General features: G+C 43.8%; 2 protein-coding genes across 2 annotated transcripts in view; one reads left to right on the top strand and one right to left on the bottom strand.

Moving 5' to 3' along the window:
• Rtn4ip1 (reticulon 4 interacting protein 1) overlaps positions 1–26154 on the bottom strand; it is a 48281-nt gene extending 22127 nt beyond the window's left edge. Inside the window, exons 1-5 of the mRNA XM_021174364.3 lie at positions 25453–26154; positions 19904–20055; positions 17863–17931; positions 16577–16701; positions 5642–5690 (exon numbers count right to left, since the gene is read on the bottom strand). Of these exons, the coding sequence (XP_021030023.1) occupies positions 5642–5690; positions 16577–16701; positions 17863–17931; positions 19904–20055; positions 25453–25726 (669 nt within the window). The 5' untranslated portion in view covers positions 25727–26154. The remainder of the gene's footprint in view (positions 1–5641; positions 5691–16576; positions 16702–17862; positions 17932–19903; positions 20056–25452) is intronic.
• A 38-nt stretch (positions 26155–26192) lies between these two features.
• Qrsl1 (glutaminyl-tRNA amidotransferase subunit QRSL1) overlaps positions 26193–27760 on the top strand; it is a 33615-nt gene continuing 32047 nt past the window's right edge. Inside the window, exon 1 of the mRNA XM_021174674.3 lies at positions 26193–26326. Within this exon, the coding sequence (XP_021030333.1) occupies positions 26303–26326 (24 nt within the window). The 5' untranslated portion in view covers positions 26193–26302. The remainder of the gene's footprint in view (positions 26327–27760) is intronic.

Below are 27760 nucleotides of genomic sequence, written 5' to 3'. Positions count from 1 at the left end.
CTTTGGGGCATAGTGCCAAAGGATCAGAAATCCAAGGTTATCCTTAACTATACAGAACGTTCAGGGTCAGCCTACGATGCATGAGATCCTACCTCAAGTCAACAACAACAAAAATCTCTCTCAAGGATTCATATAAGCTTAAAATCTGAGGAAACTGAGGAACTGTGACATAGAATCTTTATATTTGTGGGTTGCAGACAGGGCCTCTTGAATAAAGGGATCTGCTGCTTTCAACAGCAAGTCCTGAGTCAAACATGGGAGATGTGAATCTAGAAAAGCTCACTGAGGCCACTCTTCCCCCAAAACCTACGCAAGACATTGCTGAGAAAAGGGGGATGTACTAAGACCTGTGGATAGTATAGCTTCTTCTTTAAGGATTAATTTATATTTGTTTTATGCATATGAATGTTTGCCACATGTGTATCCTATCCATGCCTGGTGCCCACACAGGCCAGGAGGGGCATTAGACCCTGAGACTGGAGTTACAGACAACTGGGAGCTGCCATGAGGGTTTAGAGAAGCAATCCCCAGTCTATGAAGAGCAGCCAGCCCTCCAGCCCCCGTTCTCTTTAAACAGCATTAAGTCCTCAGGAAGACTTCATTTATCACGTGATACAACAGGTCAACCCTTTGCCCCTTAACATCCAGCTTTTCCTAATTCACTGTACTAGCTAGTTATCTCTAATTCACTGTACTAGCTAGTTATCTCTAATTCACTGTACTAGCTAGTTATCTCTAATTCACTGTACTAGCTAGTTATCTCTAATTCACTGTACTAGCTAGTTATCTTTACTAAGAAGGTTAGTGAGGAAGTTTTCATGTAAAATGAAGTCTGAATACAGAAAGTTCTTAGAAGGCAGATAAAATCGGACAAAGAAACAGAACACAGGGAGCCAAAGGTTTTTCCTGTATCCTATCTCAGCACACACCCCTCTCCCAAATATCTCCTTTTTGGGTCACCTTTATCTTGATTTTTTACAGTAATCAATTCCTAGTATTTAAAAAATGTCATCCAAATATACATTCCTGAGGCATAATTTGGTTGTGCTCATTGTTAAAATGGGGGGAAGGGGGGCTCTTCTAAATCACATGGTACCGTTCTATCCCTTTGTTCACTTATCATTGCACAGAGGACAGTTCTCATGGTGCTGTGTCTGCTGCATTCTGAAGACTGGACAAGAACGGATTTCAGTCTCTACAGAAATCCCCACATGGTACCTGACAAAGCTAGCAAGCTGCCAGAGCTCAGGACTTAAGCCTGTACACCAGGGGTGCCAAGGAGTGATGTTCAAATGCCACCCCTTTTCATGTAATGGCTGTAGTTAATAAAGAAATGCCTCCCTTCAAATATGATACGGTTTACTCAGTCATACATGTCATATAAAAGTGGCACTGATGGGATGGCAACATATTTAGTTATTTCCCTTTATCAATTTATAATTTGTTCCTCATAATGTTCCAAAATTAACCACTCCCCTCCCCAAAAAATCAACATAAACTCATGAATTTAAACATCTTTCTATTGACTCAAGCTACCATAATTATCTTTTCAGAAACTGAAACTGTCACATCTTTGGCAGTCTTTAAGATGGCTCCCAAATCTGACACTGATCTGATGGTTATGATAGTGTCCCCAGTGTTTACTGAAACTAAGGCTCATTCACACTGTGGGCCCTCTCTAACCTCCCATTTCTCTAAGAGGCTCTGCATTCTTCCATCGAGAAGTGACACCACAAGAGATGTTTCATGAATTCATATGTGTAGACACTTGAGTTCTCACTGATAATCACAATCAAATAGGAGACTGGGGCTGGGGACTGACTGCGCTGGGGGGTGGCGCTCCGCATTTTCCAGAGTCCAATCCCTAGAGCCCTTCTCCAGAATATCTACTAATTAGAATACGGCTCATGCCTGTCATGTTTGCTTTGTGGTAATTGTTGGACTATATATATTTATATCACTTGGACTTTTTTTGAGTTATATTTCACAACAGAAAACTTTTAAGATTTTCTAAATCTATGTGCATGTGTCTATTGTGAGTGTAGGCCATTTGTGAAGGGCCCAAGGAAGCCAACTACTTCTTGTGTTCTTACTCCTAACTACAACTTAAATGAGTGACTATCACTCAAAACTAAAACCAGAGGCACTAGGGGTGTGGCACAGTGGTACAGAGAACCATGAAGTAAAACCTCTGACCAGTTAAACTTTACCTTTAATGGGTATGTAGTGGCAGCAGAAGCTGCCCACCACAGCTTGGTTCTCTACACCCCAGCATTTGTTACCTGTTATTATTTTAGTTAATTACAACCACCCTAGTAGGTATGCCAAGGGGGTCCCTTCAGGAGTCCCACTGGAAAGCAAACCACGGGTAGAGGTAAGAATGAACCTGGTGCAGACTGACTTTGTCAACCTGGATCAAGCTGCAGGAGTCTAATGCCAGACAGTTTATTCTCAGTGTTTTTCAGCCCTGTATAATTTGGGAACGAGACTCCTGGTGCAATGTAATTCATGGTACACAAGGAAGTATAATTACATTGAAAATCAACTCAAGCTAGTGCCATTTCTTCCAAGAAGATGGGTTCTAGAGATAGACCAGCTGTACTAGCTTAGGGGCCTAAGAGTCTGGCCTGATCTGGTCATACAGACAGCCAAGATAACATTTAGGCTATTAGCCACCTCTAGTCCAGGTTGTGAGGGCTTGGGACAGCCTCTGGCTATACAGATAATGTAAGGGTCACTTAGACTATTAGGTATCTCTGGTCCTGGTTGTGGGAGCTGGGGGACCGCCTGGCTGTAAAGGTCACTTAGATTACCAGCCACCTCTGGTCCTGGCTCTAGGAGCTTGATATGGCCTGGCCCAACAGATCACCGGGCTGTTAACCACCTCCAGTTCTCTGGTTTCTGGGTGGAAAAACAGGTTTTTCATCTTTCCCATTAGAAAGACAATCCTGTGTGCTTCACATTCCTGGTTTCTCTGGAGATCCGTGGGCTCGAGGATCTTCCTGCTCTGCTCAACAGTCTCATTGTAGTTTTGAATGATGTCCCCAACGTAGGGATGCCCAGTGGCGTCCCAGGAACAACTCACAGGCCATTTCCACGTGCTCTTTCAACAACAGTCTACTCTGAGACTCTGAGTTTTTCCCACATTTCTTTGATTTTTTTTTTTTTTTTTTTTTTTTTTTTTTTGAGACAGGGTTTCTCTGTGTAGCCCTGGCTGTCCTGGAACTCACTCTGTAGACCAAGCTGGCCTCGAAATCAGAGATCCACCTGCCTCTGCCTCCCAAGTGCTGGGATTAAAGGCATGCGCCACCACTGCCCAGCTTTCCCACGTTTATTATTGGTGTATATTAACTGTACACACAATGTGCTTCACTGAGCTTTGTTCCCTTAACACAGGATCTCACTTAGGTAGCCTTGGCTGGCCTCAAACTAAAGATCCTCCTGCCTCAGCCTTCCAAGTGCTGGGATTACAAGCATTTACCACCATGTGTGGCATCTTTTCTGGTTTAAAAGTGGTAATGTCTTTTTGTGTTCAAGTGTGGGTCCTTTATGTCGTATGGAGCTCAAACCTTTTTCAGATTATTAACTTATAAATACTCTCCACGGTGTGGTGGTTAATACCGATTGCTAACTTGTCAGGATCTAAAATCCCCTGGTGGCAAGCCCCTAGGCACACCTGTGAGGGATTATCTACACCAGGTAACTGAGGTGGCGAGACCCACCTTACCATGGGCAGCCCCACTTCCTGACTGAGGTGCCAGACTGCACAGAAAGAAGAGCTGGCTGAGCACCAGAGTCCATGGCCCTCCGCTTCCTGGCTGCAGGTGTAAGATCAGCTGCCCCAAGACTCTGCTGCTGTGACTCCCCTGACTGCATCCTGGGACTGTGAGCCAGAGCGTATCCTTTCTTCATCTCTTCTGTCACAGGCACAGACAGTACCTAAAACATGTGGGCTGCTTCTCTTTTTATCCCTTGATAGTGCCCTTTGATGTATCAAGATTTTTAACTTGGTAAAGTTCAACTTATGTTTTTAGTGTCACATCTAGAGTGTGCTGCCAAATCTAAGGTGATGAATATTTATAGCTTGTTTTTCTAAGAGTTTTATGGCTGGTGCTCTTACATTAATCTTTGATTCACCTTGAATTATTTTGGGTATCATGAGGGCCCAATTTGTTTCTTTCGTATGTGGACATCGAGCTGTCTTATCATCTGTTAGAAGGACACTGTCTCTCACGTAATGATTTTGCCATTCTTTGTTAAAAATCAGATGACGGGGCTGGAGATATGGCTTGTAAGTTAAGAGCACTGGCTGCTCTCCCACAGAATCCTGCAGCAGTTACCAAGCTCATGATCACTATCACTCCAACTCCAGGGCCGAACGCCCTCCCTCTTCTGGCCTCTCAGACACCTGTACACATGGCATACTCTCACACAGACACTTGAAACAGCAAAACTGAGTAGATACAGAGATAGATAGATAGAGAGATAGATAGTTAGACCTGTCTCTGGTTGGTTAGTTAGTTCTCTTCCATTATGTGCTCTTGCTAACTGGCTCGCTCTCTCACTTCCACTTCCTCTCTCTTTCCCTTCCTCCCTCTATAAACACACACACACACACACACACACAAAGAGAAGGAGGGAAGGAGGGAGGGAGGGTGGGAGGGAGAGAGGGAGGGAGACCCATCTTATGCCACTATCCCACTATTTTGATTACTGTAGCTTAATAGTAAGATTAAGATTTGGAAATTTGGAACTAATTTTATTCCTTTTCAAAAATTTAGCTTGCAATTGTATGTTCATTTCAGAATAAACTTGCCACATATGGGGAAAAGGTAGCTGACCTTTTTATTGGCTTTACACATTGAATACATAGATCATTTTGAATGTACACTAGCTTTTTGACTGATCTTCTGGCTACTGCATTTCCCTATGTAGTTTAGAATCAGCTTCTTAATTTCTACAAAAAGCCTGTAACATTCTGACTAGAAGCAGCAACAGCTTTTGGTATATGCTGCTTACTGCAAACCAGTCTCTACAGGCACCACGGTCTTCCTCCCAAAGGGCTTGCTCCACACACTCAACTGTTTGTGCTTCTTTAACTGTTTTAAATGTTCCATGTTAAACTACTGGAGAGGCTAGTGTTCCCTTTAATTATTAGGCACGCTCACTCGGATCACTCATACCAGAAGGCATTTCCTGGATGCCCTAGCTCTATAACTGGGTTAAAATGACCAGACACAATCTGGGGAGTACAGTATCTCAGCTCACAGACTACAGTCCATTAGAGCGGAAGTCGGGGCAGGAACTGAAGCAGAGGCCATGGAGGAATGCTGTTCACTGGCTGGTTTCCATGGCCTGTTCAGCCTGCTTTCTTATACAACTCAGGAGCACCTGACCTGGGGTGGCACCATCCACAGTGGACTGGCCCCTCCCACATTGAACATTAGTCATGAAAATGCCCCATGAACATGCTCATGAGCCCATTTGACAGACATTCCCTCTTCCAGGTAACTATAGTTGGTGTTAACAAAACTAACTAGTACACTAGACTCAGCTTTTGAGGAAAGTAATTTATAACATGAATTTATAAATTCATATAAACAAAAGTCTTCCTAATCACAAGATTAAGAAATCCTTTTACCTGTATCGCAAAAGTACCAACTCCACCTGACGCCCCCAAGATTAACGCACTGCAACAGAAGAGAAAGCACAGCGGTGAGACACTGGGCAGCACACCCGGTGAACAGGGCTTCTAAAGATGAAACTTCCTTAGTGACAAACAGTCCCCAAAGCAACTAAAGCCATCCTCCTTCCCAAGGCTGAATTACAGAGTTCACCAAGAAGCTGCAGAGTTAAAATGAAACCTTTAGCACACTCTTAACTGAAACACAAAACACTCACAGACAAACAATTTACTTCTGCAGGTAGCTTAGATGGTGCTTTGTAACCTCTGCTTCACAATCAATTATTCTAGGCTAAAGTTAGCGCACTTCTCTGTAAGGAGGAAACTTCTTAATGCTGTTCTCTCAGAAGTCGCATTCCTGACCACATTCCTGCCGAGGTAGAAGAGCACCTTGTGTCCAGGCATGTCTTGCTAAGCTCATCAACTGTCACAGACAGACTCATCCTCGGTAGGATTTCCTGTATAAGCCGATGACTGTGCTGTCAGCACAAGCATCCTGGGCTCCAGGCTCTTACCACAGCTACGCAGTGGCCTCCTGCCACTTGAGACCTGGGCTGAGGAGAGACGACTTAGCCTGGAGTCCATAGAGAGGGGCAGAGGTAAGAAGGGAGGGAGAAAGCCTGATCTTCTACATTTGTGACTCTCTGAAAATGTAATGCAAGGCTAGGTGTGCATAGGCAAAGAGGAAGATACAAAGCCACCATCCATTTCCCAAAGGAGTCTGAGATCTGAAAGCGAATCAGTAGTCAAAACTCACAGCATCAGGCAGGCAAGATGGTTCAGTGGGTAAAAGGGCTTGACAGGAAAGTCTGACCACCTGAGATCAACCATCGGCACCCGCAGTAGTGGGGGTTAGAGGGCAGAACAAACTCCTGAAAGGTGTTGTCTGCCTCCATACGTGTGCTATGGAACATACATGTGTACACACATGGGGGGTGGGGAACCTGGGCTGCATGATGTCAAACATCTAGAACATTGTACCCAGTAGAGGTGGAAGGACATTACATAATGGTTGTCTGGTATCTGGTACTATATTAACTATTATGGAGGCCATTTCATAAAAATTCCCTGAGCGCCCACAGAAAACACTCCTGAGATAAGTGGAGGGAGTGCCTGCCGTCTATCACCACTATCATTACATAACTACTAGTTATAGGCCCTCTATCTTCACTACGAGACAGTATAGAATTTTGCCACCTACTGCTAACCAGTGCACTGAGCCTTAGAACACACACCCTGCCTGTAATCTTAGCTACTTCATCTTTCCTGTCCCTCACGCAAATCACAGAGGCTGATTATTATCATCTGTTGTGTGTTAAGAGTTATGACTATAATTTCCAAGTCAGCTGTTCCCTTTGAAATACCATTAAATATAATTTTAAAAAGTCTCTTTGAAAATCACGTTACTTCTAGAAGTGGTTTTCATCTCAAAGCTATCACTAGTGAAGAAGAGGTGACACTCTGCAGATGTTCCATGTCCTCCAAACTTCAACCCATGCTATAGCGTTAGTATTGCCAAGTGGGAACAGACACAGGAAGTGTCCTACAGCTGAGGTGCTGGTGCACACCTGGAATCCCAGCACTCAGGAGGCTGAGGCAGGAGAATTGTAAGCTCAAGATCAGCCTGGGAAATTCCGTGAGACTCTCTCAAACCAAACCATGTAAACAACAAAACAACTATCATACAGGTTTTTAACAATTAATTTACCAATAAAATACTTGACCTTGACTTTTTGATTATTACCTAAATTAGTCAAATTCTCCTTCAAGTAACATCACACTTTTCTTTCACTCTACATTAGGATAGAGAAAGGACAGGCATTTTACCAAGTTTTTGTTGTCTAACAGCAGTGATTTTTCAGTCCTAAGGCTCTGCTTAAGAAATTGCCTCTCTGGTGGCTTGAGACGATTTCCTATGGAAGCTACAGAGCAGCGGCACTACTGTTAGAAGCACCCCAGCACTGGCAGTACTCAGCCTGGAGGGATGTCTGCTTTGCACAAGGACTGGAGATAAAGGAGGACACAGTTAGCAGACAGGATTAAAAGGACAGCAAATATCATGGCTGCCCGGGTTCCAACTGACAGACATGTCTCTGACCTCCTTCCTGTTACCTTGTCTCTTCCCCATAACCCTTAATCAGAAGCAGCCTCACTTCCTAAATAAAACAGCAAAATTATCTCACAAAAGTGTGACGATCTGCAACCAGTGTCAGTTCCCAACGCTGCCACCTGAGGGAGCCCTCAAAGTGCAAAAGAGCCGAGAAGCAGGCTCAAGACGGGATGGAGGCGCACCAAGGAAATGCTGAGACACTGAGGGAGGACTCTTTTCTGACCACACAAGCTTTAGTTTTGTGTAGGGTCAGGTAGGGCCTATTCTTTTTCCAAACAAAGCCAATCTCTAAAGGGACAGCAGGCAAAATAAAGTCTAAAGCCAGCAATAAGCTGATGTTCTGTGGCTAAGCTATATTCTATAAAGTACCTCGCAGACCTATGGGAAGAGCGCTGTGGCGCCCACCCTCACTCTGTCCTCCAGTGCTGCTCAGGAGTATTTTCTTACCTACCTTGCTGTATCACCACACTCCACATGCAAACCCAACCAAAGTCAGAAAAAAAGAAAAAAGGGTGCTGCTTGCTATTTGATATCAATGGTCGGCAGCCTTTGAGACAGTTCATATTGTGGAGACTCCCAATCATAAAACTGTTTTCATTGCTATTTCATGACTGTAATTTTGCCACTGTTATAAATCATCATGTAAATATTTTGAAGACAGATGTTTGCCAAAGGGGTTACAACCCACAGGCGGAGAACCACTGGCTTCTATAGGAAAAAGCCCATGAACATTGTAATTCAAGATTGCCCAGGTCTTTAACACATGGCCCCTCACTTCACAGACCACAGCTTACTCTGAAAATTCTGTGGCTTGATCTAATGGCAGACCTAGAAAGCACTGGGGAATAGGAATAATGACTACAATGCTATGCATTCTTCTGTGCTGTTGACAGAGCATTAGGCAGCCCCCACTGGCCTCAGCCGTGCTATGGAGCTGAGGGTGGTCTTGAAGTCCTGGCCCTCTTATCTCAGCCTCCAGAGTGGTTGGTTACAGGTATGTGCTATCATACCTGCTTTCTTAAACTCTAAAATCCTAATTCGCTCTGTCATTTCTGCCGAATGTCTGAATAAGCCAATAATGTGCTGATTTAACAGTGGCTTCTTTGGAGAGATGGCTCAGCAGATAAGAACACTTGCTGCTCTTCCAGAGGACCTGAGTTCAGTTCCCAGCACCCACGTCAGGTGGCTTTCAATTGCCACAACTCTACTTCAAGGAGATCAGACTTCTGGCTTCCACAAGTGCTCTCACACATGTGGCATACATTCACAGACACAACTCACGTGCACACGTGCACACACACACACAACCACGGGGGAACCAGAAGGAGGAATTTACTATCAAGTTTCTGTTCTGTCTTGGCCTGAAGAAACCTGGGCTGCAAAAGTCCAGATCTCGGCACTGACTCATGTCGTGCTTTCTAACCCAGGTGTAATAGGCTTTCCTGGCTCCCCACGAGATTAAAATACTCCTAGTAGATCCCAATAAAAACGATGAAGTCTGGCTATGTTTTCTACAGGTAAAAACCGTGGGAAGCCACATGTGCCGTTGCAGGGTGGCGCAAGCTACTGCTGGCCACCATGCATAAGTTTGGGCAAACAACCAATGCATACTTATGCAGTAAAGTTTTTCGCCAAAACACTGCCTGGCCCGGGCATGATAATGAGGCTCTGCAAAGTACTAAGAGAGTTAACCAATCAGATGTGAGACATGCAAATGAGGTATGATAATGAGGTTTTGTGAGGTACTGAGAGAGAATAACCAATCAGATGAGGAACATGCAAATGAGGTAGAATGCACAACCAATCCGGGTGTGAGACACGCCTCTCCTAGGCCTATATAAGCAGCACCAGTTCTGGGCTTAGGGTCTCTTCACCTCTACAATCAAGCTCTCCCAATAAACGTGTGCAGAAGGATCCTGTTCTTGCTGGAGAGTCAGATGCGCAAGAAAAAACAATGACCTTTAGGAAATAAGAATGGTGCTGACGATGACCCACATTTGAGTTTCACGAGCTCCTTTTCAATGTGGGAGTGGAGACAGGTGAAGCTGCAGCCGACCTATCCTAGCACACTTACTTACCATGCTAAGTTTCCTACTAACTAACGTGGATGAGAAACTTTGACTGAGTGAGATAATACAGTTACAAACAAAGCAATCGAATGGGAACTAAGAGAGCCTGGGCTGGTTTCCTTCCCTTCTGAATCTCTGTAACTCATACTGACATCTCCCAGTTTACAGAACAGTTCATGTATGAGTTAGGCATCTGAAATATAAACACACTTTCCCATGAGCACAAAGCTATTTATATACTTTGGCAAATGCCCAGGGTAACTGCCTCCCCCATAATGGATCAAGAACTTGAGATACTGACTAACAGTGGTACTATTATCTAAGATTATTCAGAATTTCAACTGGACCTTAAGATGGACCGTCCATGTAGGACAGGCCCTGGGAACAGGCATGGGTCACCAGCTCCTCGGGTCACACACAGAGGCTGACTCAAGGGAGGAATACTGAGGGTAACCAAGATGAGAAGTGGAATGTTCACAGTAGGATGAACTGTTAGGTTCATTGTTAGGGGTAGCCTTTCACCCACACAGGAGCCCTGGCAGCAATCTGCACACACAGAGCCTTTGTACAACTTAACAAAACAAAGATACGACAACCACAAGCAGCTAAGATGGAGGTCTCTTCCCCTCCTCTACTGGCTCCTTCACCCTCCCCCTCTACCAGCGATACTAGATAAGTTGACTCAGAGACACAGTGGTTTCTTCCTATTTGTGGTTTCACATTCTGTGATTCTAATTACCCACCCTCAACTGTGGCCCCAAAACAAAAAATTCAAAATTATAGAAATAAATAATGTCTGAGTTTTAAATCACTTTAACAAGAGCACAACAATAAACTGATTCTGTTTATCTATAGATTCAGAATCCACTGAGGCAGTTATCTTTCCTGGATAAGAGGAACTGTTGCCCATTTGGTTTGGGTTTAGTGGGAAATACTGTCTGTGATTCCAAGTCATTTCTGCATAGAGTTAAAAGTTCTTCCTAGCTACTGCGGTTTAATAATGCCTCCCACACCAGGGGTAATAGTGCAGGCTTGCAATCCCAACACTCGGGAGCCTGAGGAGAAGAACAAACGTTCAAAGTCAGCCTGGGGTACACAAAAAGAACCTACTTCAGACTGGCAAGATGGCTCAGCAGGTGCAGGACCTGAGCGCGATCCCTGGAGCCTGAAGGGAAAACTCGATTTCAACAAAAGTTGTCCTCTGCCCTCTGCACATGTGTGTATGATGTGCGCTAGCACATCACCGCACACAAATGAGAGTGCCCAGCTGGTGAAGATGGGAGCCCTGAGTGTGGTCCCCAGGATGCACACGTGGAAGGAGAGAACTGACTTCTGCGAGTTGTCCTAGGACCTCCCGGGCACCTGACGCCTGTTTACCACAGGCGCACACATACATAGGTAAATACACCTTTAAAATATTTCAGTGCAGAGGAAGAGTTCAATGGGAGGCTTATTTTCCACAAGTTATGTTTAAGAAACAAAGGGGAGAGCTGGCTGGGGCTCAGTAGAGAAGCTAGAGTTATATACAGACCTGGTATTACCAAAACTTAGAGGGAAGTGGCGGGGGCGGGGGGGGGGGGGGAGGTTGGCAGTAGATGAGCTGAGCCTAGGAGACAGAGAAATGGCTTGGAAGCTCTGAAGACAACAGCAGAATTAAACAAAAGAAGTGAGGAAGGATGCTCCCACAGAGCACTTAAGAGTCATGGTCTCGAACCCTCAAAGACAACAAGCCCGTGCACTTGCAGCGCTAATCTGTAAGGAGGGTTCAACAACTACTTTACTGAGCAAGTCCAGCTTCCCGGGAACAGAAGCCAGGAGTAGCGCACATTTGCTTGCTTAGCACTGGCCAGGCCCAGGCCTCCAACCAGGCTCTCTTCCTGTCCTGTCCATAGCCACACAATTCCAAAGCAAGAGAGTGTCTGGGCTTGCTTTCTTCTGGCTCTCCCCAGTAGCCAGGCAAGCAGGTCGGATGCATATGAAAACCCCAGGCTCACAGGAGTGGCAGAGGCAGAATGGAAAGAAACAAGGGGACAAACTGAAGGACAGGCACCTGAAGGCACAAGGAAGGAAGCTGGGGGATCACCAGGTGGACATTCTAATTTCAAAGTTAGCACGCTGTGTATTAGGGGAGGGGAGGGAATGTGGTTCACTTTCAGCCTGTCTAACTATGTAAACAGCATGAGGCACCTAATTTACATCACCTGACAAAGATCCAAATCTCAGAATGCAAAGCCAAACCAAAACACCAAAACCTGCAAAGTATCCCAATCAATGAACTGAGTTTCAAGTGGGCACAATTCAAAAGTGAAATTTATTTTGTGAAGCAGGTATACTTTAATGTCTAACACTTTTACTGCTTCTGCCAAACTCAGTGAATACAATTTTCCCAGCAAGAGATGAATTTCAGGCAGAGCATGATACTCAGGTGTGCCCACAGCCCTACCAATCAATAAAACCGTTAAATTGCATCATATTTTAAAAATGAGGTGTTACAAATTTACTGCTTGGAGTCCGAGGGGAGAGCATATGTGTGGCTCAAGGTTTCCATCATACACACACACACACACACACACACACACACACTTGCATGTTCATAGTATTTTAAGGTACTCCCATTTCTTGTGATTGTCACAACTATGTAACTAAGAGGTAGGCTATTACTGTAACTCACATGAAATGATTTCGTCAAGCTGATATTGCTGGGGCCATCAAGTGCCACCTGCCACAGTTCTAGTGTTTGTAATGTGTCCCTCCAGTGCGCTGCTCTCTAACTCCAGGTAAAGGGGCAGAAGGTATCTCAGGTCATGTGGGCGGAACTCTCATGAACGGTCCTTCTGAAGGACGACTTCACAACAGATCTTGGCCTTCCCAGCATGTGGAGACTGTACACCACCAGAAGTTCACCCCCTTCAAACATCGAATCAAGACTGCTAGTTCTTTGATCTTGGCCTTTCTAGACTTTAGCAATGTGAGGAATACATTTCTGTTGTTTATAAACTACCTCTTTGTAGTATTTTGTTCTAGAAGGGGAAGGGAGTGAGATACCAGGCCCTCTGTGCACATGAAAAGAAGTCCCTGATGTGAATTACTGAGGCTCCTCAAGGAACCGCACTCCAGTTTAGTTTTCACCCGGGCTACATCAATTAACAGACCCAATCTAATATCCTTTATTTAATGGCCTTGGGCCTGGCACGATGAATCACTGGATTAAGGTATTTGCTAAGTCTGAAAAACCGAGTTTGTTGGCAGAACCTATGTGTTACAAGAACCAAGTTCCAAACATTGTCCTCTGAACTCCATATCCACACTGTGGTATATGCTTGTACTCCCACACACAAAGTAAGTTAAATAAAATATAATTTAAATTGTTTAAATTTTTAGAATCTGTAATGACCTTAAAAGACTTAAACGTATCCCACTTCTCAAAGCTCTTCTCACAACTTCGGATCTTATGTTCGGACATTCAGAGGAAAGAGCAAAGAGACCACAAACAGCATATTTGGTGAGGTTACAGCAGAGAAGAGATAGACCCCAGGGCTCTGATTCCCAGCACTAGGCTTTAACAGACAGTAACAGTAAGCCAAAGAATTACCCACGAATGAGCAGCAGCTGGGAAAGCAGCTAGATTTCTGTCTGTGGTAGGATAAAGAGGTGTGGCTCCCACACACTCATGTGTCTGAATGCTTAAACCTTACGGAGTGGCACTATTAGGTGTGACTTGTTGAAGTAGGTGTGCCCTTGTTGGAGGAAGTGTGTCCCTGTGGGGGTGGGCTTAAGGACTTATATGTTCAAGCTATCCCCAGTGTGGTATACAGTCTCTGCCTGCTGCCTTCAGATCAAGATGTAAAACTCTCAGCTCCTCCAGCACCATGCCTGCCTGGATATTGCCATGCTTCCTGCTATGATGACAATGGACTGAACCTCTAAACCTGTAAGCCAGCCCCAACTAAATTTGTCTTTTATAAGAGTTGCCTTGGTCATGGTGTCTCTTCACAGTAATGAAACCCTAAGACACTGTCCCTTCATTGTTTTTTTACAGTATACTAAAATATGCTCAGAGAGCCCTGAACCAGCCAAAGAATCAAGAGGTCTGCACCATACCACGCACACAGCCGCAGACACAGAGAGCCCAGGGATCGTAAGGGAAAGGAATCAAAACAGTAACCCTTCCAATATAGGTTAATCACCTGCAAGGTCTCTACAGGTTAGTAAGGAACACAGCCTGGGAGCAAATCTATTCAGTCTAAACCGGGTTTGACCAAAATGGCAACTTCAAAACAGATAACCCAGGACAACTGGAAAAAGAAGGCTGGCTTTGGCACTGGCCACATAGGTGGCAGAAGATGGCCTTGTTGGACCTCAGTGGGAGGAGAAGTCCCTGGGCCTAAGGTGTTTGATGTAGGGGAATGCCAAGGTGGGCAGATGGGAGTGGGTGGGTGAGTGAGGGAGCACCCTCATAGAGGCAGGGGGAGGGGAGATGGGATATCAGGTTTCCAAAAGGGAAACCTGGAAAGGGGAAAACATTTGAAATGTAAATAAAGAAAATATACAATAAAAAAAAAAGACATATACAAAGAACAAACACAGGCAAATATAAGGGATTTTTGGTATAAGGGATATGATATAGTATATGAAATTTTATATATGTTTACAAATTATTAATTTACCATGTTGTTGTTAAATTACCTTATTTATAAAGATTTTTATCTATTCTTTGAAAAAATATAATTACCATGGATCTGATCACAAATCCAAACAAGATTCCTGAAGTTGTAGAAAATTTGTTTACACAGATTACTTATGTTTTTGCTATTTCATGTCATCTATTAAAAAAAGTACAGATAAATATATATGGAATCAAGTGTTGACTAAAGAAAGAGAGAAGGCTGGCCTTTAGAAAAAAGTATTTGCCTTTAATTCTGAGATGCACAGCTGTGCCTCATCTGACAAACAGCCTTCAAAATGCTTTCAGAAATAAAGCCTAGATATGTACAAATTCGATGCTTTATTGCCCCACATTAAAGTGTAATATTTTAGAATGGGAAAGCAGAGTAGCATGGGCTTTATCTGTAATAAGAAATAAAGAAAAGAACTGTGGGGCTTGGGAGAGGGATCAGTGAGTAAAGTCACCTGCCACCGAGCCTGGGGACCTGAGTTCCATTTGGGGGCCCACGCGGCAGGAGGAGGGAAGCAGCACATTGCCCTCTGATAGTGCACACCACATACACAGACAAACATAGTAAAACCACCAACAACAACTGTGTTATTTTATTCCAGCATTACCTACAGCTCTTCCCCTCCTGTCAGTGTCTGTCTGGTCCAGAATACCTACTTTCCTATCAACCAACCAATAAACAAAATCATGATTTTCACTGTCAACTTTCTTTGTAAAAGAACTTTTTAACATGTATGTTAAATTAACATAAACTAACAGTTATGTTAAATAATGTTAACATTTAACATTCCTGGAGGAGGGCTGTGTTCTCTCCTTTGTTCATGGTCCAAGGGCCGACCTGACCTCTGCTGAGCCAGTTCTCCGGTCCCTATGTCAACTTTCTAAATACTAACTACACTATTATGTCCTTGTTAATAGCAGAAGCCACCACTTACTGAGTGTCACCAGTTTTACATGTATAATCTCATTTGATCTTTAAAACAAAACTCAGAAAAATGACTGACTAGGTTACCCAGCTATGAAGCAGCAGAATAGATGCCTGGGAAGCTAAGGTCCCTGCTCCACAGGGGTCCATTTCAGAGCCTCTGTGGTCACCTGTACTACAGGCTCCTTGCACGCTGCTCGTTCTATGCATACAGAGCCATGATAAGGTTTATAAATTGGATAAAATCATAAATAAAGCCTTGTAACTTATGACAAAGCTAACAAATCTAACAATACGCTGAAATGAAAGTTACATGCCTGTGAGACCTCCCTCCTGCTCTCTCGGGACACCTCACTCTCCTGAACTCGCCGTCTCAGATCCTGGCTAACACAGGCGATGGGAATGGTAGAAGGTGTCACCATGCATGACGAGGACAAGTGAGCCCAAGACTGTCACTGCTTCACAGCTGACCTAAGCAAGCCTCTATTCTAGTCACCAGAGCATCAGAAGCAATCTCAAAAGGAATTCAAGAATATTCAAAAGTGGTTTGTAAGCTCATTAACATCTATAAACTTGTGAGTAAGCCCAGGCCAAGGTAGAAAGCAAAACTCTCATCTTGGCACGATCTTTACACATAGCAGAAGGCCCTCACCCTTTCTAGGAGCCTCACAAAAGCTGAGCCTTGTCTCAGGAGGTTCACATAGAAAAATTTTTCCCAGGGTTCAAGAGATGGGTCAACTGTTATGATCACCTCTTGCAGAGGACACAGGCTCCCTTTTAGGGGACACACTGGGTGGCTCCTGTAACTCCAGGTCTGAAAGATCTAATGCCTTCTTCTGGCCAAGGCACCTGCATGCATCTGGTGCACATAAATTCACAGGCATACATACAGTACACATGTATGTAAAGAAAAAAGTTTAAATGCCCTAAAATAGGAGACCGACCCCTAGAGAGCCCAACTATTCATCTTGTAATCCCCACCTGACTCTGCTGAGAACGAGGCTTTACAGTCAAAGGGAGCAAGCACTAGCATGACTGCTTATGCAGGTAAGAGTAATCTCAGCACGAGCACATCTGCTGTAAAGAACCACAGAGATGGCCACCGGCCACTTACCGCTTCCCCTTGCAGTTCTTGTCACTCAGGCCGCCGACCTTGTTTATGGCAGACCAGGCCGTGAGAGCCACATATGGCAAAGAGGCAGCTTGAGTATGAGTGAGCGATTTGGGCTTGTGTGAAACCTACATTGAAAGAAAACAGTCACAGCTAAGCAGGAACTTACAAGCCTACATAGACAGCCAAGCACATTTAACCTCACAGGGAAGCAAGAATTGGCAGAGAACTTCGTAAACCACTCTGGGTTCAGGGTTTACTGCACACCCTACTCCAAAGCTAGTCTCAACAGTCTCCAAGCAGCATCCTAGAGGCTCAGTAATGTTTTGCAGGCTACGTTATTGGATGTAGATACTTCACTGTTTATTTTAAAAGACCATATATGGGGTTCAGACCCAGCTATATACCCAGAGTTAAATTCAAATCAACTTCAAGTCCTGATAAACACATTTTAATTAGTGAGATTAACTGCTTCCTTCCTGTTTTCTGGAAAGTAATTTTCTAGACTTTCTCCTATGTGGTCTCCCTTCCCCCCAGCCTGGAACCTGCCTGCTCAAGGGTGGAGCTACCGGCTCATTCGTCCTGCCATGCCTACCTACTGCTGGAACCTGCCTTTGCCGTCTGGAGGCACACACGTGTTCGTCCTGCTACTGGACCCTGAGTTACTTGGCGGGAAATTGGGTTCCCTCCCCCTTCCTTTATAAACTGGGTGTCTGGAAATATTAAATTGAGTCTTGATCAGAATGTTGTCTTGACTCCATTGTTTCTTCCGCCCCGACTAGTTTCCTCTCTTTGCAGGGAACTGCCATTCTCAGTGAACCGTTCGTGTTGTGGACCGCGGGCGGGCCGCAACACTCCTACCCTAGTAACTCCTCCTAACTCCTCCTCCAGGCTTCCTCCGTGGCCAATTTCCTCAATATTAACCCTTCCCCTCTACTTAAATCTAGGCCCCTTGACTCTATTTGATTAAACGTCTACCGCTATTCTAAACAGCTTGATACCTCCACACCTCTCCCTTGGATGCATGTGGTTCATACTGGGTGGAGGGAAGAAACTGGCCGGCCTCCAAATCTCCGTCCAAGTCTCTGCTCTATGGGATGAAGATGGCTGCTCTCGCAGGCAGTGCTAACAGAAACACCAAATATTTCTCAGCCTTCCAAAGTTTCCTATTCTTTATTTTAGCTCTCTCTAAAACATGAAGCTAATCTGAAAAGCCACCAGAGACTCTAGAGACACCTGCCAGTCTTTCTTATACAGCTATGCATTTCAGCAGACAATGTGTTAGTTACCTCATTCCCACTGACCACAACAAATTCTGAGAGAGTGCCTTGCTTCCAAGGAGGAACTGCAGCCCAGACCTGAAACACACAGACAGACAGCTTTATTAGATTAGAAATTTCTGAGCAAAGCTAAGCACGAAGACCCTAAAACACAGCTACCCAGAGGAGGGGAGATGGGGGCTCCAGTGTAAAAAAAGTTAAGTTTAACATGATACAAATGTTTTGTTGAGTATGATTCAGGAGTTATCAATTCAAACCACACTGGAAGCACCTACATAAATATCCTGCCACACTCAGCAAGGCTCTTCTGGGGCTTGAGGACTGGCTCGGCCACTTACTAACTGTGGCTCTCCGCTTCTAGTTACCTATATATATATATTTTTGAGACCAATCTCATTGGGTAGCCCAGAGTGACCACAAACTCGAATCTTCTCATCTTGGACTCCCTAGTGCTGCGATTACAGGTGAACTGCACCACCAGCTGGCTTCATAGCAAGGCTTCCTCACCTGCAACCTGACCTGGCTGTGCTGACTTACAGGAACTGATCTCTGTGAAAAGGAACCACATGGCTATTATTATTAGCTCTCTCCTATGTCTTGGCAAAAATGTCCAAAGTGACAACTCACAGAACATTATAGCTTATATGTTATATTAGAACTTAGTTCTCTCAAAAGCAGCTAACCCATAAGGTAGAAACTATCACTTAAAGACTCAACAAAATAAAGCAGGCAGTCCTAGCCCTACCTGTTTTAAAGTCTTCCAATTCTTAAGGACTGAATTTAGAAAGCTCAAATACAAGCTGAGCATGGGCACAGTGGCTCACACAATAACTGTAGTACTGAGGAGGTCAAGGCACAGCCACAAGTGCGAGACATGCCTGGGCTACACGGTGTGCTCCAAGCTAGCAAGACCCTGTCTCAAGCAAAACAAAACAAGAAACAAAAGTGTTCCAGCCAGAGGTCAGTTGGTACACATGCTAAGAAGCAATCGGTCAGAGGTAGCAGTCTATTTGCAAAGGATGTAGAATGAGCCAGAGGAACTGCACATACCTGCAATCTCAGTACTTAGGAGGAAGAGCAGGAGCAGGAGCACAACGCCACCCTCAGCTACAAAGCAAGTTCAAGGCCAGCTCTAGCCAGTCTAAAAATTATTTAAACATTAAAGAAGTAGAAGCTGGATGTGGCAGTGCGCACCTTTAATCCCACCACTTAGGAGGCAGAGGCAATCGGATCTCTGTGAGTTCAAAGCCAGCCTGGTTTATGTAATAAGTAACAGGATAGTCAGGGCTATTACATAAAAAAGAAACCTTGTCTCTAAACACATATACATGTGAGTGTGTGTTATATGTATGTTGTGAATGGTATGTATAAATAAATATATATGTACGTATGTTAGGATGAAAATTGCACACTTAAAAAAGGAATGAAGAGTAAGAGTAAGGGAGCTGGATATAGTGGTGCATGCCAGTAAACCTGGCCTTTGGGACACAGACACAGCAGACCTGTAAGTTCAAGAACACCCTTGCTGTGGTGGTTTGAAGGAGAATGACCCCATAGGCTCGTATATTTGCATGCTCAGTGGATGAGCTGTTTGGGAGGATCAGAAGGAGTGACCTTGTTGGAATAGATATGTCCTTGATAGAGTTGTGTCCCTGAGGTCAAAAGCCCATGCTAGGCCCAATGCCTCCTGGATCAGTAGGTAACAATTCTCAGCTACCTCTCTAGCATCATGGCTGCCTGCATGGACAACCATGGACTGACCCTCTCAAACTATAAGCAAGCCCCAATTAAACACTTCCTAAGAGTTCCTTGGTCATGGCATCTCCTTGGGACAACAGAAATGTAACTAAGACACTCACCTATGTAACAAGTTGAGATCAGCCTAGCTTACACAAAAACCAGTCTCCAAAAATGAAAGAAAAGGGAGGGGAGGGAGGAAAAGAGGCAGAAACGGGGAAGGGGAGGAGAAGGGGAGAAGAGAGTGATGGGAAGGTATGAGAGAGGAGAGGGGGAGGGAGGCAAGAGACAGTAAGTTAAGAGGCTGACTCACCTCATCTCCAGGCTGGAAATACTTCACATCAAGCCCACACTCCATCACCACACCAGAGACATCCCGACCCAGAGTCAGAGGAAACTCTTCTCCTTTCGTTTTCATATGCAGGGGATCACGCTTCATATTTAGGGCTGTGGCTCCATAACCACCTACAAAATACAGTTTATCTGTGTCTTACAGGGAAGGATCCAGAGGGTCTTAAATACTATACGTACACTACAGTTTTATATATATGATGGTATCTCCATGTATTCACTCATTTGCAAACTCTTTTAAGTTTTTAGACAGGATCTTGCTATGTAACACAGGCTGGTCCTACATGGACCCTCCTGTCTCAGCCTGAATGCTGGGATTACAGGTAAGTATCACTGTGTTTGTATAATTTTCTTAACAATAAACACAAATAGTTTTAATTTGGTACTAAGCCTGGTAAAGAGGAAAAATGTTCACAAGTTATAAAGAACCTGTGCACATTAATACTTGCTACTCACACTAGATGTAGGTAAGAAACATGGTCAGGTTAGAAAGAAGTCATGGTTTGAATTCTAGTTAGCACCTCCTAAAAATCGATCTAGAATAATGATTTTTGAGTAAGTGGAAAGAATTTTAGTGGAAAAGAGGCATGTCTGATCAGGTCGACTGCATTATATTTTGGGGTGGGGGATGGAGATGGAAGCATTGGTTAGTTTTTTTTTTTTTTTTGAGACAGTCTTACTATATAGCCTTGGGTTGACCTGGACTTGCTATGTAGACCAAGCAAGCCTCACAGAGATCTGTCCAACTCTGCCTCCCCAGTGTTAGCATTAAAGACGTGTGGTACTACATGCAAACCCACATCTTGTTTGTAAGGATATTTATACTGATAACAGATAAATAAAACTGAAACCATTATTTTGGTTCAAATAAATTAACTACTCTATCTGCAATAATTATCCCGAGTAACAGCTGTGCCTAGCTATTCCAGTGGAGTTCTGAGAGCTAAAGGAAGGCTCTTGAAAATATTTAATGCTGTTTTCAAGTAAGATCAAAAGCAGCTAAGGAAAATTCTAAACAAAGTATGTATAACAACACAGACCCTGGCAGAAGAAAGGAATATAATACTAATGATAAAGTCATAGCTTGTGTGAATGATCCGATACAAGAAACAGAAATGCAGGAGAGCACAGGTGCCCCAGAGAAGGGGAAAGGATGGGATCAGGATGACAAGCAGAAGGCTGGCCCTAGAGGGACAGTGACAACCAGTCTACACAGCACAAGGAAAGGTGGATACGGACAAAGGCTGGCAGGTGAGTACTCTGCACAAGTTGTTTTTCTAATTAAAAATAAACAAATAAATCAAGTCACATGGAAAAAAAATGAAAGCTGGAATAGTGCCAGAAAAATCTAAGCTGCTGGTCCTTACACCAGCATTCCACATTTGCCATCTGAACTCCATCACACTCCATCACAGAACATAACAGAGACTCGCAAACACATGGGCTCTTTTTCCCTGCCTTGTATTTATTTCCCTCTACTAAGGCATAGCAATTTACTCACTGAAACCCTCTGTGGTTTGGACAACAGAAGTGGACACTCAGCCTTGTCACAATTTAGTTGTAAACTTGCAAGAAGGTTCCATCCCTTTCCGAGGTCCCAAGCCAACAGTTCAGGTTGTTTGCAACAGTTTTCTTAATAACCCTAACATGCTACATACCAAGAGTAGCTAGGCCTAGCTAGCCATGAGAAATGGAACCTGTTTGGTGGCAAAATGGGGTTTAAACTTGTCTTGCCAGCTATGGGTGGTGGCACATGCACAGCTGGAATCTTAGTGCTTATAGAACACAGGCAAGAAGATCAAGAGTTCAAGACCATCCACCGCTACAGCGTCTGAGCCAGTCTGCCACAGGGACTCTTCACTCGAAAAATAAGAGGGCCTCTCCCTGGCAGGGTATAACTTGTACAGCACTGGGCTAAATTAGAAAATCCCCAAGATTCCCTTAATTTCAGAGATTTTAATCCCATTAAAGAAACCAAAATGTGCCAGGCAGTGGTGGAGCACACCTTTAATCCCAGCACTTGGGAGGCAGAGGCAGGCAGATTTCTAAGTTCGAGGCCAGCCTGGTCTACAGAGTGACTTCCAGGACAGCCAGGACTACACAGAGAAACCCTGTCTTGACCCACCCTCCCCCCTAAAAAAAAGAAACCAAAATGTGTTGTGCATAATGTTGGCTATAGTATTTTAAAATTATTCATTGATTTTGCCATTTCTATGATTTATTGTTTTATGTCTAACAGTAGTGGCTATTTTTCTGAAAATAATCTTTATCTGTCATAATAGATGTGTCTCTTGTTTTCTTCTCAAGGGAAATAATTTTCTACTCAAATATCTCCCAAAGCTACCATTTTAAGGTATCTTCTACAACAATAATACTGTCTCAAAACACAGCCGGGAGCTGAAAGGTAACTTGCAAAAGTATTACCCAGGCAAGTAGTAAGACACCAGATCGTCTCAAAAATACTCGATAAAAGTAAAATGTGCTACAGTATTACACAAAACAGCAGCCAAGAAACATCTGGACATGGTCTTTCTACTGAAATGCAACTGTACACAGCACAAATTGTATATGCACATCTTATAAAACAGATTTACCTTTAAGCCCAATGTAAAAATAAGAAAATTTAGAATGAAGTAAAATCATATGCAGCTAGGAGTAGCAATCTACACAAGGCTACAGGGGAGAGCTGAAATAACCCCAGCACTGAAAAAAAAAAGTTAAAGTAGACAGTGAAGGAAAGGTATTTTCAATGTAGTATAATTGTTGTTATTTTGGTTTTGGGAGACACTTTAATGGCCCAGCCCTAGATGGCTTTGAGCTCCCTGCTGGTGACGGTTCTGCTGTTCTGTGAGAGTAGCTAGGCCAACCTCAGACTTGCAGTGTAGCAAAGTATGACCTTGGCCTTCCAATCCTCCTGTTCTATTCTGCGGTGCCAGGACTGCAGGTGTGCACTGCCACACCCTGCTTCTGCAGCGCTGGAGCTCAAACCAGGGCTCTGGTCGGGCAGCTATCACCTGAGCTACCCCTCAGTTTCAGGAGTTTTCCAGCTACAAACACTTTAAGGCTCCAAATCTTTCTCTAAATTTCTTCTTCTGAAGAAACGCTACTAGTACTTATCTCCAGATAAAGAGAAAGAACAGTGATTTCAGGAATACTTTACCTAAATATCCACAGTATTATCAAGATAACATGCAACTAAGATAGACTTCTTGGCTTTTGTTTTATGGTTGTTTATTGCTGTCAATGCTGGAGATCTTGCCCAGGGCCTTACATGGCCATGCAAAGGAATTACTACTACTGAGCCATGCCCCTGTCTCTGATAAAAATCTGATAAGACATATCTAACTCTTTTCTTACTAAGTATTTGAAGTCTGGTGTATTTTACAGTGACTGCACTTTCAGTTCAGACCAGCATCATGCGCTTCTCAAAGCCATACGTGGCTAACTGGCCACTATCCTCACCAACACAGCTCTAGGAAGTCACTAAATGTGCTAAATGCAACATTCAAAAGTAGAGACCCAGAGGCTCTCCAGGTCTGGTATGCCTGCAATCTGAACAATGTGTCTTTAAAAAGCATCTTCTTTTCCAAGTCTTTATGGGGCAACCTTTCCATCATTATTTCAAATAACAGTGTAACAGTGTAACAGAAGACAGAACCATGTATGAAAATCCAGATGTCCTAAAAGGCATCAAAGAGATGTACTGAACTATAAAACAATACTAACTGTCTCAATTTCCTGGATTATTTTGGAAAATTATTTTTACAACTTATTAAATTGTATTTATTTAGGGCATAGCAAAATGTGGCACAGGCAACTTTCAATGGTGATTTCTCTCCTTCTACCATGCAAGTCACAGGGACTGAACCTGGGTCTTTGGGCTTGACAGCAAGTGCCTTTCCCCACTGGGCCATCTCACTGACATACACAGTTCTTCTATTCCAGAGACCTCTTTGGAATTAAATCCTGTGCTATATCAACCACTGCCCAACAGAGTGCTGCACATACGTAACTGTCTCTCAGCTAGCTCATACTTTTCTCCTGTTTTAATTTTGTATTTACTTCATTTTAAAATAAAAATCTTAGCATCTGTTCAAATTTCTAATAAGATGGTTATAGCTTACCTAAAAGTCAGTCCTTTTTTAGGGACCAATGAGACTTAAAAGTCTAGTTTGAGAATTGCTACTCTATTATATCATTTCTGAAGAAAAAGTAAAGTTGATTTTAACATTTTCTTCTACTTTTAACTTAACTGGTAACCAAACAACACACACACACACATATACACACATACACATATGCACATATACAAACACAGAAACTAAGTTTGTCCTACACTAAGTCATACATGAGCACTGCTGCTGAGGCACTGAAGGCCACTGTAAGGCCCCACACAAGCCCTTCAGAACACTGACCCAGGGTTAAACATGGCAGCTTCCTTAACAACTAGGTAGTTACCTGCCTGTGAATTGGTCATCTCAGAACATATTCATCTTCAGAAGACACACATGAGTTCCCATAAGCGAGACTGACAATATTTTTGCCAGTTTTTTCCAGAATTAAAGTAATTTATGAATACAAATCAATTTGTTCACCACTATAATAGAACCTCAGTATAGAATATAAGAATACATTTAAGGAATGATCTCCCCAAGCTGTTCAATATGACCCAGCAAGAGAAATTAGGATAACATTATCCCAGCTTCAGCAGGTGTATAGCAAGAAAACACATTTAAGCTGGAGGTGGGGAGTGGGGAATGGGGATATGAGAAATGACGAGGATGCTGTGCCCCTATCAGGAGTCCTGCTCGTTGCTTGGTCCACTGGGCCTATAACAGAAGCTGTGAACCGTGGGACAGCAAGAAGGATACAGGAATTACATAGACCCAGACTCTGAACTGATGGGGAAACATAACCAAACTCTAGAACCTGTGCTGGACCCTAAAATTACCACAGAGCAAATTAACTGTAGATATCACTTCTCGGTCCCAACTCATATGTGAAAGGAAACAAACACATTTAATAAAAGATTAAAATATACCTTAGCAGTTGTGATAACAGAACTTCGTAAATATTTGCAGGGATAGTATCAGAAACCAGATGGCTCTGCCTATAGTGGTGCTTGCTACCAAGCCTGATGGTCAGTTTAATGCCCAGAGCCTACATGGTAGAAGGAAGAAACTCACTCCCACAAGATGTCCTTTGACCTCCACTTGGGCCCCGTTCCACACACCCAAACACAAAATAAATACATGTAATAAGAAACCTACATGACTCCTTCAAGCCAACCTAAACGTAGTCTATTAACTAGGTGTGGTCTACACCTGCTAAATCCCAGGACTGGAGAGGCAGAGCAGGAGGGCAGCAGAGTGGAGACTACTCAGGGGGTATACAATGAATTGGAGGCCAGCCTGGGCTAGACAACAACCCCTTGTTTCAAAAGAAAAACAACAAAACACCGGTGTGCCCAGTGAATTTTGATTTAAAACCAAACAAACCCGGACAACTTACTTCTCATATTAACATCTATAGGATTTACACTGGCAGCGTGGACTTTGATAATGACTTCGTTTGGATAATGTATGATAGGTAACATCATGTTCTGGGTGAATCGAAGGACTTCATTCTTTCCATATTTATCTATCACCCAAGCGGGCATGACAGTGCTCCTCGCAGACGTAGTACTAATGCCTCTAAATGGTGGCTTTGGGATAACTGTCCTTCTCCAGAAGCAGGCAGCGGCACAAGCACTTCTTCTAAGTACACAGGTCTTCAAGACTTCCATCCTGAGCAGGGATGGAGAACGTTTCCTCGAAAAAAGAAAAGAAAAAAGAAAGGAGGAGCGGGGGTGGAGGGTGCGACGGAGGAGAGAGAGAAAGGACCTGAAGCAAGTCAAACTAACACATTTCAATTCAGCCAAAATCTGCCAAACCCACAGGTCAATTAAGGGAGGAGCTTTCAGAAGCAAACTCAACCTAAAGCCGCGACGGAATTAAAATAGAATTGCTACTGTGCTCCCAGGTCAGAAATGTCCCAGTTGGCGTCCAGTCAGTACACTGGCCATTCCTTCCTTACGCTCTCCTTCCCTCAGCGGGACGAGCAGACAAGGCTTGCAACCCCTAGGGCAGGTGGATTCCCGAAGCGACCCCGGCCGCGGTCTCCTTGCCTGTCCGCGCGCCTCCGGTCGTCTGCGCGCGAGCCAATCGTGTGCAGAGATCATTTCCGCCGCCCGGAACTCGACCAATCCAGGCGCTCGTTGTTAAAGAAGAGCCAAGATGTCTGCGCCCATGTAACGCCGGTGGCAGAGATTGACTCCTTCCTCAGTTCCGGGACCCGGTGCTACCGGCTGACTCCGAGGGCTATGCTGGGCCGGACTCTCCGAGAAGTGAGTGGACATGGCCAGGAGGGGACCAGGGAGGGCTGAGACACTGGAGGACTCGGAAGTTCAAGGTCGCCCCGGGTCACGCCGCACGGCACGCCCCCCGACCGCCTACATTCCTGAGTGGGAAGTGGGATTCGAACCTAGGCTGTTACCGTACACACTGTGTCAATCCCCAGGAGTCAGGACGTCAGAAGTTTGAACCCCCGAGCCGTGAAGTGGAAGGACAGTCAACCCGCGCGATTAGGGAGAGGTTTCTCAGACAAGCCATCTCAGTCCCGTTGCTGCTGTGTTCGCTTAGGGACGGGGCGGTTTTGTAGCATGCAAATTTGAAACAAACAAACAAACAAAAAAAAATTGGTGGCTTTAAAAAAAACAAAAAAACTAGGATTTCTAACACATCGTGTTTGAACACCTACTTAAGCTGTAGGTGTTCGCAACCACAAATGTAGGAGAAAATTTGACAGCAGTTTAGAAAGGGAAGGAGAAGTGTTCCTGAGACAGTGGGCAAAGTTAATTCAAAAATCAAACGCGTTGTGAGTTCAAGGTGTTTCTTACAGCACCCAGCGGTGCTTCCTCACGGCTCTCTGCAGTAGGGTATGTGTGCACTGCCCAGGAAATGCTGTCCGAAACATCTCAACTCAGAATGGAGAGTATTGTGTGTTAGGATTTAACGTATGAGCAACTTTTATAAACTTGTAGAAATATAATTGTTTAATTACAGAAAGCAAAACCTTTTACTATTTTCCTAAACCGTTTTTCAGGTTGTCATACCCTAAGTGTGAAATGCGTGCATTTCTGGAGTTTGTTGCATTAAGGTGCTTGATTCTAAAAATGGCTGTTTGAGTTATTGACTTGAGTTTCATTCAAAAATCACTAAATAATTTTTGATGTGAGATTATTCAGCTCTTTCCCAATATGGCTCTAAACATGCTCCTACAATTTTGTACAACATATTTATGCAAAGTGGTGTTCTCAGCACTCATATATCAAATCAAAATATTGGTAAGCTGAAAAAATGAAAAACATTGAGGAAACCTACAGCCAGGATTTAATTCTTTACTTAAAAATAAGCAAGTCTATGCATTTATCGGTATGCAGGTTTACTTTCATCTTTAATAGTAAAATTATGTACACCAAATAATTTTGTAAATATCTTTATTTATTTATTTATTGTATATGGGTATTTTGACAGCATGTATGTCTGCACACCAGAAGAGTGTATCAGATCCCATGCCATTACAGTCTTAGGTGGTTGAGAGCTGCCTTATGGGTGCTGGGATTTGAACTCAGGGCCTGTGGAAGAGCAGCCAGTGCTCTTAGCTGCTGAGGCACTACTCTAGACTCCAAAGAATGGTTCTAAAATCAAGTATGATTTAGCAATAAATGCCTTGAATACCTACTTTGTATCTCACTATACTTGTGCTTTGCAAAGCTTGT

This window comes from Mus caroli, unplaced genomic scaffold, assembly GCF_978045245.1.
Source record: "Mus caroli unplaced genomic scaffold, Mus_caroli_1 scaffold_9, whole genome shotgun sequence".
In the NCBI taxonomy this organism is placed as follows: domain Eukaryota; kingdom Metazoa; phylum Chordata; class Mammalia; order Rodentia; family Muridae; genus Mus; species Mus caroli.
The sequence above is the reverse complement of the archived record's forward strand: the minus strand, read 5'-3'. Positions and strand labels throughout refer to the sequence as shown.